We start from the raw sequence: 13723 nt of genomic DNA on the forward strand, positions 1-13723 counted from the left end.
TTTTTATTCAATCCCTTTAGTTCTCTAAACAACCTATAAATTCAAATGTCTAGAAACACCCAGAGTAGGCCCTTCATCATGATGTAAAAATTCCTCTGTAGGATGATTATTTGTTAGAATTCACGGACTATAATAAAGTTATAGACTTTAAAGAACTTGTCTAGTGAGATGAGTAACTGAGTTACCTTGAATAGAAGTTGGTCTAAATATTTTTTACTCATGTAACAAAAGGTAAATTTCAAATAAAGCAATCATGCTATACAGACCAGTAATTTTAGGCAAAATTAAATGCCAACTGTGATTCAGAAACTAATTAAGTTTTCCTTAATTTTAGAAATACAGATTTGATCTGCATTTAAAAGGATTCATTTTCAAAGTATATTTCAAAAAAATATTATATCTAATATCTCAAATACCTTGGCCTTCCATTTCGATTCAGCCAACTACCAAGCTTGCTCTTGCCTCTGGATTTTGGTATTGTTCAGTGCCATTCTGGGTAAAAATCTAGGAAACCCATCAAATTTTGCTTCTCCTGGTATTTTCACAGGTATTACTTTTCTACTCTTCCCGTAATATGCCTCAAGTTTTTAATGTTAGCAAGTTTAGAAAAAAGATTTTCAAATATGAATTTCAGATATACACACACATATACACAAAAGTACAATACCTGTCAAAATTTGGCAATATGCCAAGAGCTGGGGAGAACACAATCATTGCCCTAGAGGAAATCTATAATTTTCACCCATAAACATTCTCCTGAAAGACCCAAAGGACATAAGAATTAACCACATATACACTGAAGTAGTTACGTATCAGTGAATGACTATGTTGTGCAGGGTGACGGGTAAAGTGGGACTTATTGGAGTTGTATGTTAAGATACATAGTTAGGATTTTTTCTGAGGCTGTCAGTACATTTCAACTGAGAAAAAAAGATTTCCGGCACAAGGTGCTGCCTGAGAAAAAGGTCAGAGTGGTCTGAGTTGATGGAGGAGGAGAAGCTATATGAATCTCTGTTTCAGAATTACTGTAATAGATCATGGTGTGAGCACTGTCCTGGAATAAAATAGACTAGTCAGGTCTTGTACACAAAGGACAAAGAACTTGGTCCTAAACCAGAGTCAATGTAAAGTCACTCAAAATTGGTTCTCAGCTGCTTTGGATATGATCCAGAAATTCCACTCCCAGGTATATACTGAAAACATACATCCAACTAACAAGTCACGCATGAATGCCTATAGAAGCATTATTCATTTTAGCCAAAAAGTGGAAACAACCCAAATGTCCAACTGATGAATATATAAACAAAATGTGATATATCTATACAATGCAATATGATCCAGCCATAGAAAGGTATGAAGTACTGATACATGTACTACATGGATGAACCTTGAAAACATTACGTTAAGTAAAGAAACACAAATGCAAAAGGCCACATGTTGAATTGGTCCATTTATATGAAATGTCCAGAACAGGCAAATCCACTAAGACAGAAAGTAGATTAGTGCTTGTCAATGGCTGGGGAGAGAGGGGAATGGAAGTGACTGCTTAATGGGTTTCTTTTTGGGGTCATGAAAATGTCCTAGGATTAGACAGTGATGGTGGTTGCACAGCCTCATCGATCTACTAAAAACCACTATATTGATCACACACTTTTAAAAGGGTGAATTTTATGGTATGTGACTTATATCTCAATTTTTAAAAAGGAGTTCTCAGCATTTTTTCTGCTACGATACATCTGAAGAACATAACATAACTCCATCAATAAAGGCAGCTTACTACAGCAAGGACTGGTTTTGGGACTTCAACGATAATTGTATTAAAGAATATTCAGAATCATGATACCAAGAGTCTTTAAGTATTAAGGTCAAAACAACAGGTAAAAGCCACCTTTTAGCAACAACATCAAGAGCTGCCTTGAGGTGACAAAGGATCGCTAAAGAAAAAAGATAATTTCTAAGTAACATGACCAAGGCTACGTAATCTGGTGTGAAGGAAAAAATTCCCAAAGCGTTTTGAAGGAGGAAAGGACAGTAGTTTTATTTTCTGGCAGCAGCTAAGAACAGAAAAAGAGTCAAGAGACAATGAGGATTGGATTCAATAGTGAAAGGCACTACAAGAAAGATTAACACCAGTCACAGGGAATCAAATGTATTTATCAACACTGATTTGCCATACATAGTTCCCACCTAACAAATGAATCATATTTCAAATGTTTATAAATCAGAATTAGAACACATTTGCCCAGAGAATTAATTGTCCAAGTAGTTAAGTTTGCAAATGGCCTACAATAATTATAATTTTTCATTATTTCTGTTTTCCTAGCTGAAATTCAGCATGCCAGAAGCCCTGTCCCTACCTTCCATCTTTCCACACATCAGAGCCCCAACAAGAGAAATTCCATTACTTCCTAAACTCTAAGTAGCAAAAGAACTTCTTTCCCCTTCCAATTTGTTACCATCCATCGCCTCAGCAGCATACAAAATTCTGACTCCTTACTCCTCATGGAGGTGAGGCCAAAGCAGAATCATTTGCCATCCAGAGCCCCCGACAAAACAGAGTTCTGCCATGGCAGTTTTGCACATGGGAGAGTCTTACATCAGACCCCTGACTTCAGAGGCTGCTTTTCTTGAATGGCCAATGTTCTCATGATTGAAAACTCACACACACACAATTATGGTGTTCAGTGCAAGTGCTAATAAATTTATCTCCACTGTTAAATAATGAGGACCTCACCACATCCAATGGGTACAATGGAACATTTGTAGTGCATATATATACTACTACACGTACAGCAAGAGCTCAAAAAATGCTGGCCAGGGAAAAGAAAGGCATGGCAAGAAAAAATTAAAACCCACAAAATTTGCTGGGGTCTGCAGAAAACACAATTCAAAAAAAAAAATCCCTTTGTCCTATTCCTGTTGGAATGTCTTTTCTGATGAGCTCTTCCCTGTCTTCTACGATCCAAATCAAATACTGTAAACTTTGAAGCTTTTCCTGAAAACCTTAACCAGTTGGGGACTTCCTTCTCCGTGCTGCCATACATCTTGCATTAATTATTAGAGTGCTTATTGAATTGCAACATTTACATGTCTGTTTCTCCAGTAGTTATCTCCTCAAATAATGGAGTACTTCATTCATCTTTGCATTCCCGATACCTTGGACAGTGCTTGGCACATAGAAAGGTCCAATAAATACTTGTTGAAAGAATGAGTAATTGACTTCTTCAAATGTTCAAAGACACAGTAAAAGTAATAACTCACATGAACAAATCCCAAATGAATTGATTTTCCAGCATTGCTACTAAAAAAAATGAAATTTAAGCATGAAATCTCAACGGGGCCTAAACTGTGGATCTGAATGCACTCATATCTAAGGTAGGTAACTTCAACCACATGGAAATAAGAAGTACACAGCAAATACGGTCATCCCTCAGTATCCACAAGGGGTGCATTCCAGGACCGCCCCCCAAAATCCACAGATGCTCAAGTTTCTAATATAAAATGGTGTCCCATTTGCATATAACCTACGCATATCCTCCCACACACTTAAATCATCTCTAGATTACTTACAATACCTAATAAAATGTAAATGCTATGTAAACAGTTGTTATACTCTATTTTTTTAGGAAATAATGACAAGAAAAAAAATCTGTACATGCTCAGTAGAGATGCAACTATCCTTCCCCCCTACCCCCTCGAAAATTTTTGAACCACAGTTGCTTGAATCTACAGATGCAGGACCTGCAGATACAGGGGACTAACTGTCCCTTTCTGTCACATTTTTAGAAGGTTATAAGGAATACTCTTTATTGCATACATGACTATTCCAGTGATAGAAATTACATATTGTATTTGGCATTTCTGACATCTAAAGAAATATTTAAATCAAAATGAACTTAGATACAGCATTCAGCCATATTCAGAAGGGGAAAAAGGTAATGGGATGCTCTAGTGCAGGCTGAATCAGAAGAGTTCCTTTGTGCTGCCCACCAACTGAATGGTTCAAGGGAGTGGGAACAGGCACTAGCCCATAAATCCTCAACATCTTAAGAGAGAAATACAGAGGAATGGCAAGGTAGCATAAGACATGTTGGGTTAAGTAACTGATAGGTCTTTGAGAGTTACCAAGCTTTTTGGCAGTTGATGAGAACCAACGTTAAAGCATGAGACTAAAAAATATGGAAATCCACCATCATCTAAAGTAAAATTTTTTAGTGGCTGTTTGCCTAATCTTGCAAAAAATATCACATTTTATGTTCATAATTTTTACTTCCTCCAATCATAATACTAGAAAAGACCCTAAAAATTATCTGCTGAAACCCCCCTACTAAGATCTATAAGGGCAAATGACTTTCCCAAGGTCATACTGCTATCAGAAGCCTGAATTCAAATTCAGGTTTCCAAGGATCGCTCATCTAGAGTTCTTTCCACTAGATGAAGTGCTTCCACATGGCTTTCATTAGAGTTTAGTCCTACATACACACAAACACACACACACACACACACACACCCCTCTAGATACACAAGTATGTTTGTGTATACACGTATAGACACACCCATGTATCTACACAAAGTTTCATAGCACTTGAAAAAACTAGGGCACTTCAGTAATATACCCAGAAAGTACATCAGTTTATTGAAACAAATATTAATAGTTCTATAAGGTATTTATGTTTTTGCGTAACCCACTAGAAATCAAACTCCACAACTATTTTTCTACTTATTCAATATATTAATTATATGAAGCATAATGGTTAAGAGCATGGGCTCTGGAGTGAAAAACCTGCGCCTAATCCTCTAATCTTAGCTGACATTTAATTAGCTGTGTACTCATGGGTAAATTTGCTTAACCTTTCTAAGCCTCAGTTTCCTCAACTGGAAAACTGAAAAATAACAGAATCGACTTGATATACTTCTTGTGGGGATTAAATAGATGATGAATGTAAAGTGCTTTGCGCAGCACCTGAAACTTAATTACTCAGTACTTTAGCTATTATTGCCATTATCACTGCCTACTTACTAATCTCTGGGCTCTCAACAAATGTGCCCCAAAGAAAGTTGGCAGTATCTCTCTCTCTCTTTCTCTCTCTCTCTCTCACACACACACACACAAACATACACTCATTCCTCACTCATAATTATTTATTCTTTGGAACATAGATTATAACAGATTAAAAACCCTACTAAGAAAATTCCTTTTGTTTTTCTTTTTTGAAGAAAAACCTCTTATCCCAAATTGATATTTTAAATTATACAAACATCCAGCGCAAATATTGAAGTCTAGAATTTAAAAACACAAATTGTTTTCTGTCTTCTAACGCTTTCCTACTCTTTAAAACAAAATTAGTTTGGTTGCCTAAACTCTGCAAAGAGGAGATACAATCAACTCAGAAAGAAAATGAACCCCCCTGCTTCCCACTGAGTACCCTTTAAGTGTTCAGACACAAAGGACACTATCTCATTTATGGCGACACAAGTGAGAAAAAATTAATCCCAAGATTTATTGTGTATTTCTTTAAACTCTATTATAATCTGAAATTAACATCGTTATAAAAGGTCCCTTTTCCCTACTATGCAATCATGCCTCAAGTCAGTCAAAGAAATGAATCTTTCAAGCTATTTTATTTCCTAAAACTTAATAATTTAAGCAGCTAACTTCTCTGGTCTAAATTATTTTACCAATTATTCATGTTCTATGCTCACTGGGCAACTGAAAGGATACAACGTTTACATACATTCATTTCAATAGTCAAATATGTCTAAACCAAGCTTATTTGTGTTATTTCCTTTTATAGAAAATCTCAGGTTCTCCTTGAAGGTGTTACCATCTGAGTTCCTAGAGAACAAATCTCAGCTGCAGAATATATAATGTAATTTGAAAGTAAATCAATACTAGAAACAAATTATTTGATCATCATCTTATTATAAAAAATTAAACAGCCACAAATTTTATTTTACCAGGACTAAAATGCATTAAATTACATTTCACTGACATAAGATCAAAAGAACCTCATAAATACTATGCGATATTTTACCAGAGTGAGGTTACAAAAAAGTCAAACCGAAAAAATCCCTGTAATTTTAAAACTCTCTAAAACTATCTCTAAAAGATAGTAATGTTAAAACTCTCTTGACATTTAATCCATTAAAAATAGAAGTTCATCACATAAACAGAATCATTAAAGACTGATGGAAAACAAACCCCAAGGATTACAAATAATAAGTTCTTTTTTCCAAAATGCAATGTTACTTTTCAGCTGTCACAGATGACTAAGAATGTCCATACATTATACCTTCAACTATCTTTAAATTCAAAGATATTGAAATTATTCTTTCAAGTTATTCTTAACGGCCTAAATTAAAACCTGACCACAGAGATATAAAATGTGCTTAAGTACCTCCTGCCAATACACAGTATTAGTTTTCTAATAAAATGTACAACGTTAAAACAAATATGCATATTTTATTAGCTTAAATTGGTAATTTATGAAAACAGAACCGGCTTCTCTCACACAGTTTAAAAATAATGCAAAGGCGCTAGAATTTTATATAACATGACAGTTTGGTCAAATGTACTGTAATGTCTAATCTCATGGGATTGGGGATTTTATGAATATGCCCAAAATTACATAATACTGGGGGAAGGGGAGATGGTTTAAAGCTTTTGAGAAATATCATATGGTAAGTTAACAAACATAATTTTTAAAATGTATGTCATTACAGAGTAAAACTTCAACAATAAGTCTAATTAGACAACAACAGAGTCAGCAGTATCTCCAGACGCTGATTTCTCCAGTGTCACCAGACTATCCATTCCGCTAAAAAGTACTTTTAAATACGTGCGGCGCCCAGAATAACAAGTTTTCAAATCCAAATCCCTACCTTCTGCCGATCTGTTCCACTTTACTGTGGCATAAAAGCACTAAAATACACATTCCAAATTAATTAGAACTCCTATCTTCCTCGTAGAGTCCATTGTAAATACTTTTAGAAAGATATTTCAGTAAAACTAAGAAAAATGCTGAATAAATATACACTTTCCTTTCCAACACCCAGAATACTAAAGTATTTATAAATATGCGCCCCCCTCCCCCACACCAGGGAACTTCAGCTTTATGAATTTTTTTTCGTGTTAATGTAGTCTGAACATACTCTCCTACCTAATTTGAAATTTTAAGTGATTAAACATCATATAGCAGGTGACTAAACTGGGATGTTCAAGTAAAGCTACTTCGTTTCTAATAAAATCCAAAGATTATATAATAAGCTTTGACTTTTCAATAATTTCCTATTCTGTCAAAGGCAACAGAGACAACATCCATTTTACAAGAAAACATGGAGTTAATAAAATATATTTTCCCCCCAACTAAGAATTGCCTTCTCTTTTGTCAACATTACAAGACATTCATCTACTGACAAAGAGAAAAAATGAACAATTCACTTGCCTGTTAAGAAACTAAATTGGAAGCACTACCAGTCATAGGTTTAATTAAGTTGTTACTAGGGAAGAATATTTAAAGCAAAGGGATTAAAGTTCACTGCCAGCCCCTAAATTTGGGGGAAACCGCCTGAACGAGATAGTCCCTATGTCACTTGCCTTCTTCCCCACCACCCACCCTGCACCAAACCCCCATTGTTCTATGTAAAAATTCACAGCTAATAATATCTAAATAGCAACTGCAACATTTACGTTTCAGATGATCACTATGGGGAACTCTCTCCAGAACCACATTCACTCGCTGCCTTCCTTCCCTCAAATAAAATACAAATTTGATAAAAAAAATCGATCACAAACTGGTGGGGGAAAGGATCACAGCCTTCCTTCTAGACCGATGGATGACACTCCAGAGGCGGGTAAGGAAATCCCCATAAGGTTACCATAATAAATCGACCAAGGAAAAAAAAAAAAATTTAACCCGGCGTTTTAGAACGAATTTTTTCATAAATCAGCTTTGAAATCCTTGAAAAGTATACAGCCCACGGTGCAGAGGCTCATCTTGCCTCTTACCACCAGAGCACAACACAGACGCGGCACGCAGGATTTCTTGTGGGTTTGGATCCCTCGTACACCACTTCCTCCCGAAACCTGGCTGGCGGAGCCAGAGGCCGGCGTCGAGGAAGTCAGAGCCCGGCACCCCGGCGGCCCGCTCTCCCTCCGGGCTACCTGCCTCGGCCTGCGGGAGCGCCGCCCAGCGCGGACACCGGCCCAGACACACACACTCACCCATCTTTCCTCTTGGCTTTGTAGACGTGACCATAAGTGCCTCGGCCAACTTTGCAGCCCTCGTATTCAAACAGGTCCTCGACCCGCTCCCGCTCGCTGCTCAGCTTCACTTTAAAGTCATAGTCCATTGTCACAGCCTCTGAGGCCGGAGAGCTGGGTCGGGGGGCCGGGGGGCAGGGGTGGGGACCGGGGAAGCACGGGCAGCCGCAGCCCCCGGGAACCCGCCCGCTCTACGCCCGCCGGCCGCAGCACCAGCCCGACTGACGCGGCAAGAGCAGGAGGAGGCCCCGCGAAAGCGCCAGGGACATCCAGGGGGACGGCGGGGCAGAGGCCGGCCGGGGGTGGAGGAACGGGGAGGATCCCCCGGCGAAGGAGAGCCGAGGGACGAGGGCTGGGGGTGGGGAGCGGTGTCTCTGCCCTTGTCCCCGCGGGCTCCCTGGGCGCCGGCTCCGCCGCTCTCTCCGGCCGCGCGTTCTGCTCCTGCTGCGGCGGCAGCGGCGGGGCGGCCAGGCGGGCTCTCGTCCTCTCACACGCGCACTCGCGCCTCACGCTCTCACACACACGCTCACACTCACTCACTCACTCACTCTCCCATACACTCAAACAGAAAGGCAGCGCCGCACAACAGCCGGTACCTCCTCAAAGAGAGGAGGAGGGAGGGCACTCGCGGAACACGGCCGCGGCTGTCGCAAAAACGTCGCGAAGCCTCGGGCTGCCTCCGGGCCACCCTCTAGCCCGCTCCCGCGGTGGCTGGCCGCCCCTGCTGGCGCTGGCACCCTGAGGACTGTGTGGAGGGAGCAGGGGAGCCACTGCCCAAAGCTGCCGCCAAATGCACCACGTGAAACCAGCCCCAGCGGTGGCCGGGCCCCAGACTACAATACCCAGAATGCACAGGCCGCCGCCGCTGCCGCCCCTTCTACGACTCCGCCCCACACGGTGGGAATATGGGAGCGTTGCATGATGGGACTCGTAGTCTAGGGAGAAATTCGTTTCAATCACTTGGGGAAAATTTATTTTTATTTTTATTTTTACAGCGCTCTAACTAGAGTCTGATTTCAGCCATAAACTTGATCAAAGAGGTGCACGTGGGAAGGAGGGTAGTCTGCATTAGAAACACATTTTGTGCCACTCTGAACTCCAGATTTTAAAGGCCACTATCATCGATAAAAGCCGATATAACATTTGTAAACAGCTCGCGGGCCTGCAGTTGGGGTACTCTTGGTGTTCACAGTCTGATAAGGGCTGCACAATGATGTCAACATACTGACATTACAAGCACCAATAAAAGTGAATCAATGACCAGTGTCCAAGCTACTCCTAAACATTGTTACTCTTGTGACAGATGATCATCCAAACCTTTCCTATCCATTTACAGGAAGTATTGAGTACAGTACAGTCTTCTGCGATACTACCTCTAAGGACACCAGTTTCTAGCTATGATTACAGAAAGGATCTAAATCCATGGGAACTAGTTTGTTAATAATTTTAAGTTAGCAGTATGTCCTGCTTCAGGAGTCCTGGTATCTTGATACTAATCTATCATTTTTATCTTATCCCTCTTGTCTATTTTTAATTTTTGGTTTCCAATTGCTACCATTTCCACTAAAGCTCCCCACTTCCCAAAGGGAATATGAACTTGGGACTTTTAAAGTGAACTTTTTAACACTTTTTTTCCACCTTTCCTGTGGTATTTATCATATTGTTTCATCTTTTATTTCCTCTCTATTGCTAGATCCTAAGTTGTTATAGGAAGTCATATTTGCATCTTCCGTAAAACCTAGTGTCATGCCTTGATAATGATGCACAGTAAACGCTTGTTAAATTAATGAATGAATAAACATGTTTATCTCAAAAAGATCCATATACAAATGATGATGATGATGATATCATCTTGTGAAAAAGCCTCCAAAGGGCTTTCTCTTATATAATTTTCCTTGGAGAAAGTTAGTGACTTCACCACTGTGTAAAATTAAATTGTTTTTACCTAGCATACTATATAAGTATTTAGTATTTTAGTATACTGGGTTTGAATCCTGCATTATCCTTTATTAGTGTGAGCCTAGAATTTTTCTTTGCAAAGTGCAAAGTACAAAACAAATGTAAGCTTTCATTAATGGCATATTATTTGTTTCCATTCAGTGATGAAAATTGGGTAACTCTCTAGCAGAACTGCTCATTTGCATCCTTAAAGAATTACATCATTTTCTAAATATGGACTTAAAAGATTCTTCCTTAGACAGTGTATTTTGTATTTTTTGAGGGATGTGTCTTTTGTGCACGTATTTACTCATGGATCTTGAGAAATCAAACTACCACACTGGAGGAAAAGTTGTGAAGAGGCATGGGACTCCGCTTGGCCCTACGCTGTGTCGGGTCCCCCTTCCCCACCTCCTGTACCAATTATACGTGCTATTCTGGAACTCTGAAGGTCTCAGACGTTTTTTGTTTGTCTTTTTGTGTTTTTATTTTGAGACAGGGTCTGGCTGTGTCACCCAGGCTGGAGTGCAGTGATGTGATCATGGCTTACTACAACCTTGAACTCCTGGGCTCAAGCAATTCTCCTCCCCAGCCTCCTGAGTAGCTGGGACTACAGGCGTGTGCCACTACACCCAGCTAATTTTTTTTTTTTTTTTTTTTGAGAGACGGAGTCTCACTCTGTTGCCCAGGCTGGTCTTTAACTCCTGGGTTCAAGTGATCCTCCCGTCTCAACCTCCCAAAGTGCTAGGATTACAGGCATAAGCCACATACCTGGCCTCAGACTTTTAAAAATGTACTTTTGTACACTGTTTTGGCTGGCTTCACTCTGGGTGAAGGTGAACTCTCCCTGAAGGAATTGAGTGTCCTCACTGTCAACTGAGTATCCTGAATGTCAATCCTGACTGTCAGTCTTTTCCTGGGGCAGGAAAAGAAGCTAACCTTGGACTAGGGAAGAGCAAGATCTGCTTTTCTCTTTGAAGCCAGGATGAGAGTTAGAGGCCTAGACTCTACGTTGGAGGAATACGGTGGTAGGAGGTAAGCTGACCCTGTAAAATGGTATCAGGATGGGGAGCTGAGAAAGAGATAGCCACTAAGGGCCCCTTACAGGAGAGCATGGCTAATGCTAGGAACAGTAGCATCTAATATTCAGTTTTAAGTGTCTCCTTTTGTGTGTTCTTAAGGTTCTTAAGGGCTAAGATGCTTCCTCATACCATCTCTGATCTTCACAGTCCTACCATCCCCCAAGTGCCTAATTTGGTCATGAAGCCTTTCCCAATTCTTGCAACTAGATATGACCTTTCTTTATCATGAACCTCTACCCTAGCCCTGGAACCACTGCACTTTATTTGTAACTCATTATAGCTGCCTTGTATTTTAATCATTTATTTTATGTGATTAAAAAAATCTGCCCCTTAATAAATTTAATGACTGAGTTTCTGCCTTAATCATCTCTATATCCCCTATAGTGCCAAGCACATATTGTTTGCGTAATTATATTTCATTACAATGTGTTTAATTGGATTGATTTCAATAAATGTTGAAGTGGACATTAATAATAATAAAGGTGGAGGGCAGTCATTTTAAAACATTTAGTATCTTGCCTCAGTCTTGCCTCCAAAAAGGGCTTTTTATAGCTGCAAAAGGACTGAGTGCTTCATGATATATTAATGTAAAAGCCCAAGTGGCTCTTCTCATAGTTAATCACTGCAGTCTCTACAACTTTGAATTCCACTTTCTCACTCAGTATGAAGGCATGCTTTCAGTGGAAAGCATGTAACCTCTCATTCTACAGGTGGCACGTTCATCCCACACATATTAACCATCTACATGTGAGCACAGTGTTCGACACAAGGAAGAACAAGTTATGTTAATCAATCCAAGAGCCTTTTTTAAATATTTCATTTTTTTCACTCTGTCTTTCTGGCCTGATTTTTTAAAAATTTTCAAAGAAACTATAGATGCAAAAAGTTTCCTTACTAACTCTGCAAGCATCCAGAATATAATTTAGACCTTAGAAATAACCAGAATATAAAAAATACTTTCAAAAATATCTTACTCTTCTCCCCTTCACCATGTGGGTGTCATTTGCCTTTGTGGACTCATTTCCTCCACACAACGGGAAACATGACCACCAATAGTTGCTGAATTTTACATCAGACAATGGCTATCATTAGTGAAGAATTGAATGTTTCTCAATTCCGGTTCTAAAAATCCCAAGAAGGGCCCTGCTATGGCTGAGTCAGGCCCATCCTAGGCCAACTAAGTGTAGCTACAGGGACAGGACCATGCAAGAATATGAGAGCTCCTTTATTAGGGGGCATGAGGAAGATCGGGGTAGGGAGCTCACAGGAGGAAGAATGCCATAAGTATTATAAAGGAAATAAAACAGGACAGTGTGATAGAAAGTGAGACCAGGAGGAAATTCCTTTAGATTGGTAGATGGTCAAGATTTCTCTAAGGAGACAATGCTTAAGCAGAGACCTGAATGTTGAGAAACAAAATCTGCTGTGGATGAGGGAGCAGAGTAGTCCAGGCAGATTAAACAGACAGCAAGTGCAAAAGGCAAATCTGGGAATGAAGGAACAGAAAAATGACAAGAATATAATGAGTAAAAGGGGAAATTGTGTGAGGTGAAGACAGAGAAGTAGACAGGCACCACATTATATATGGCCTTTTTGACCATAGTAAGGCATTTGGGTTTTATTTTTAGGGCAACCTTTCAGAAGGTTATAAGGAGGGGAGTGACCAGATGTGATTTATGCTTTAAAAAGAATATCCTGGTGCTATGTGAAGAATTAATTGTAGGAGGCAAGATGAATGGATGGATGGTGAAATAGATAGATAGATAGATAGATAAATGGATGGATAGACAGATGAGTGAATTGATGGATAGAAAGTAGATAGAGGGATGGATGGATGGATGGACAGATAGGTAGATAGAATAGATAGATAGATAGATAGATAGATAGATAGATAGATAGATAGATAGATAGATAGATAGATAGATAGATAGATTAGATAGATAGATAGATAGATAGATAGATAGATAGATAGATAGATAGATAGATAGATAGATAGATAGATAGATAGATAGATAGATAGATAGATGAATAGTTAGGTGAATGAATGGATAGATAGATGGATGAATAGATGAATGAACAGATGGATAATGGATATATAGATGGGTGAATAGATGATGGATGGATGAATGAATGGATGGATAGATAGATGGGTGGATGGATGGATGGATGAATGATAGATGGGTAAATGGATGGATGGATGAATGGATAGGGAGGGAGGGAGATAGATGATAAATATATAGATAATAGATAGATAGATAGATAGATAGATAGATAGATAGATAGATAGATAGATAGATATGGAGACAGAGATTTATGGAACTTGCTGATCAGTTGGATGGGAAGTAAAGAAAAAGAAGTAATTAAGATGACTCCTGAGGATGGTGCCACTTACTGAGATGCGGAAGACTGAGAGTAACAAGTTTAGGTGAAAAAAGTAAGT

The 13723-nt window shown here is 39.2% G+C and overlaps 1 protein-coding gene across 3 annotated transcripts in view; it reads right to left on the reverse strand.

The window, feature by feature from the left end:
• The window catches only part of CDK8 (cyclin dependent kinase 8), a 155681-nt gene extending 146723 nt beyond the window's left edge, over positions 1 to 8958 (reverse strand). For 2 of the 3 annotated variants that reach the window (XM_058437740.1, XM_032150606.2), the window contains exon 1: positions 8225 to 8958. In XM_058437740.1, the coding sequence (XP_058293723.1) occupies positions 8225 to 8352 (128 nt within the window). In that variant the 5' untranslated portion in view covers positions 8353 to 8958. The remainder of the gene's footprint in view (positions 1 to 8224) is intronic. The other variant, XM_032150605.2, reaches the window with a different exon arrangement.
• Between the last annotated feature and the right edge of the window lie 4765 nt (positions 8959 to 13723).

Source organism: Hylobates moloch, unplaced genomic scaffold (assembly GCF_009828535.3).
Source record: "Hylobates moloch isolate HMO894 unplaced genomic scaffold, HMol_V3 SCAFFOLD_4, whole genome shotgun sequence".
In the NCBI taxonomy this organism is placed as follows: Eukaryota; Metazoa; Chordata; class Mammalia; order Primates; family Hylobatidae; genus Hylobates; species Hylobates moloch.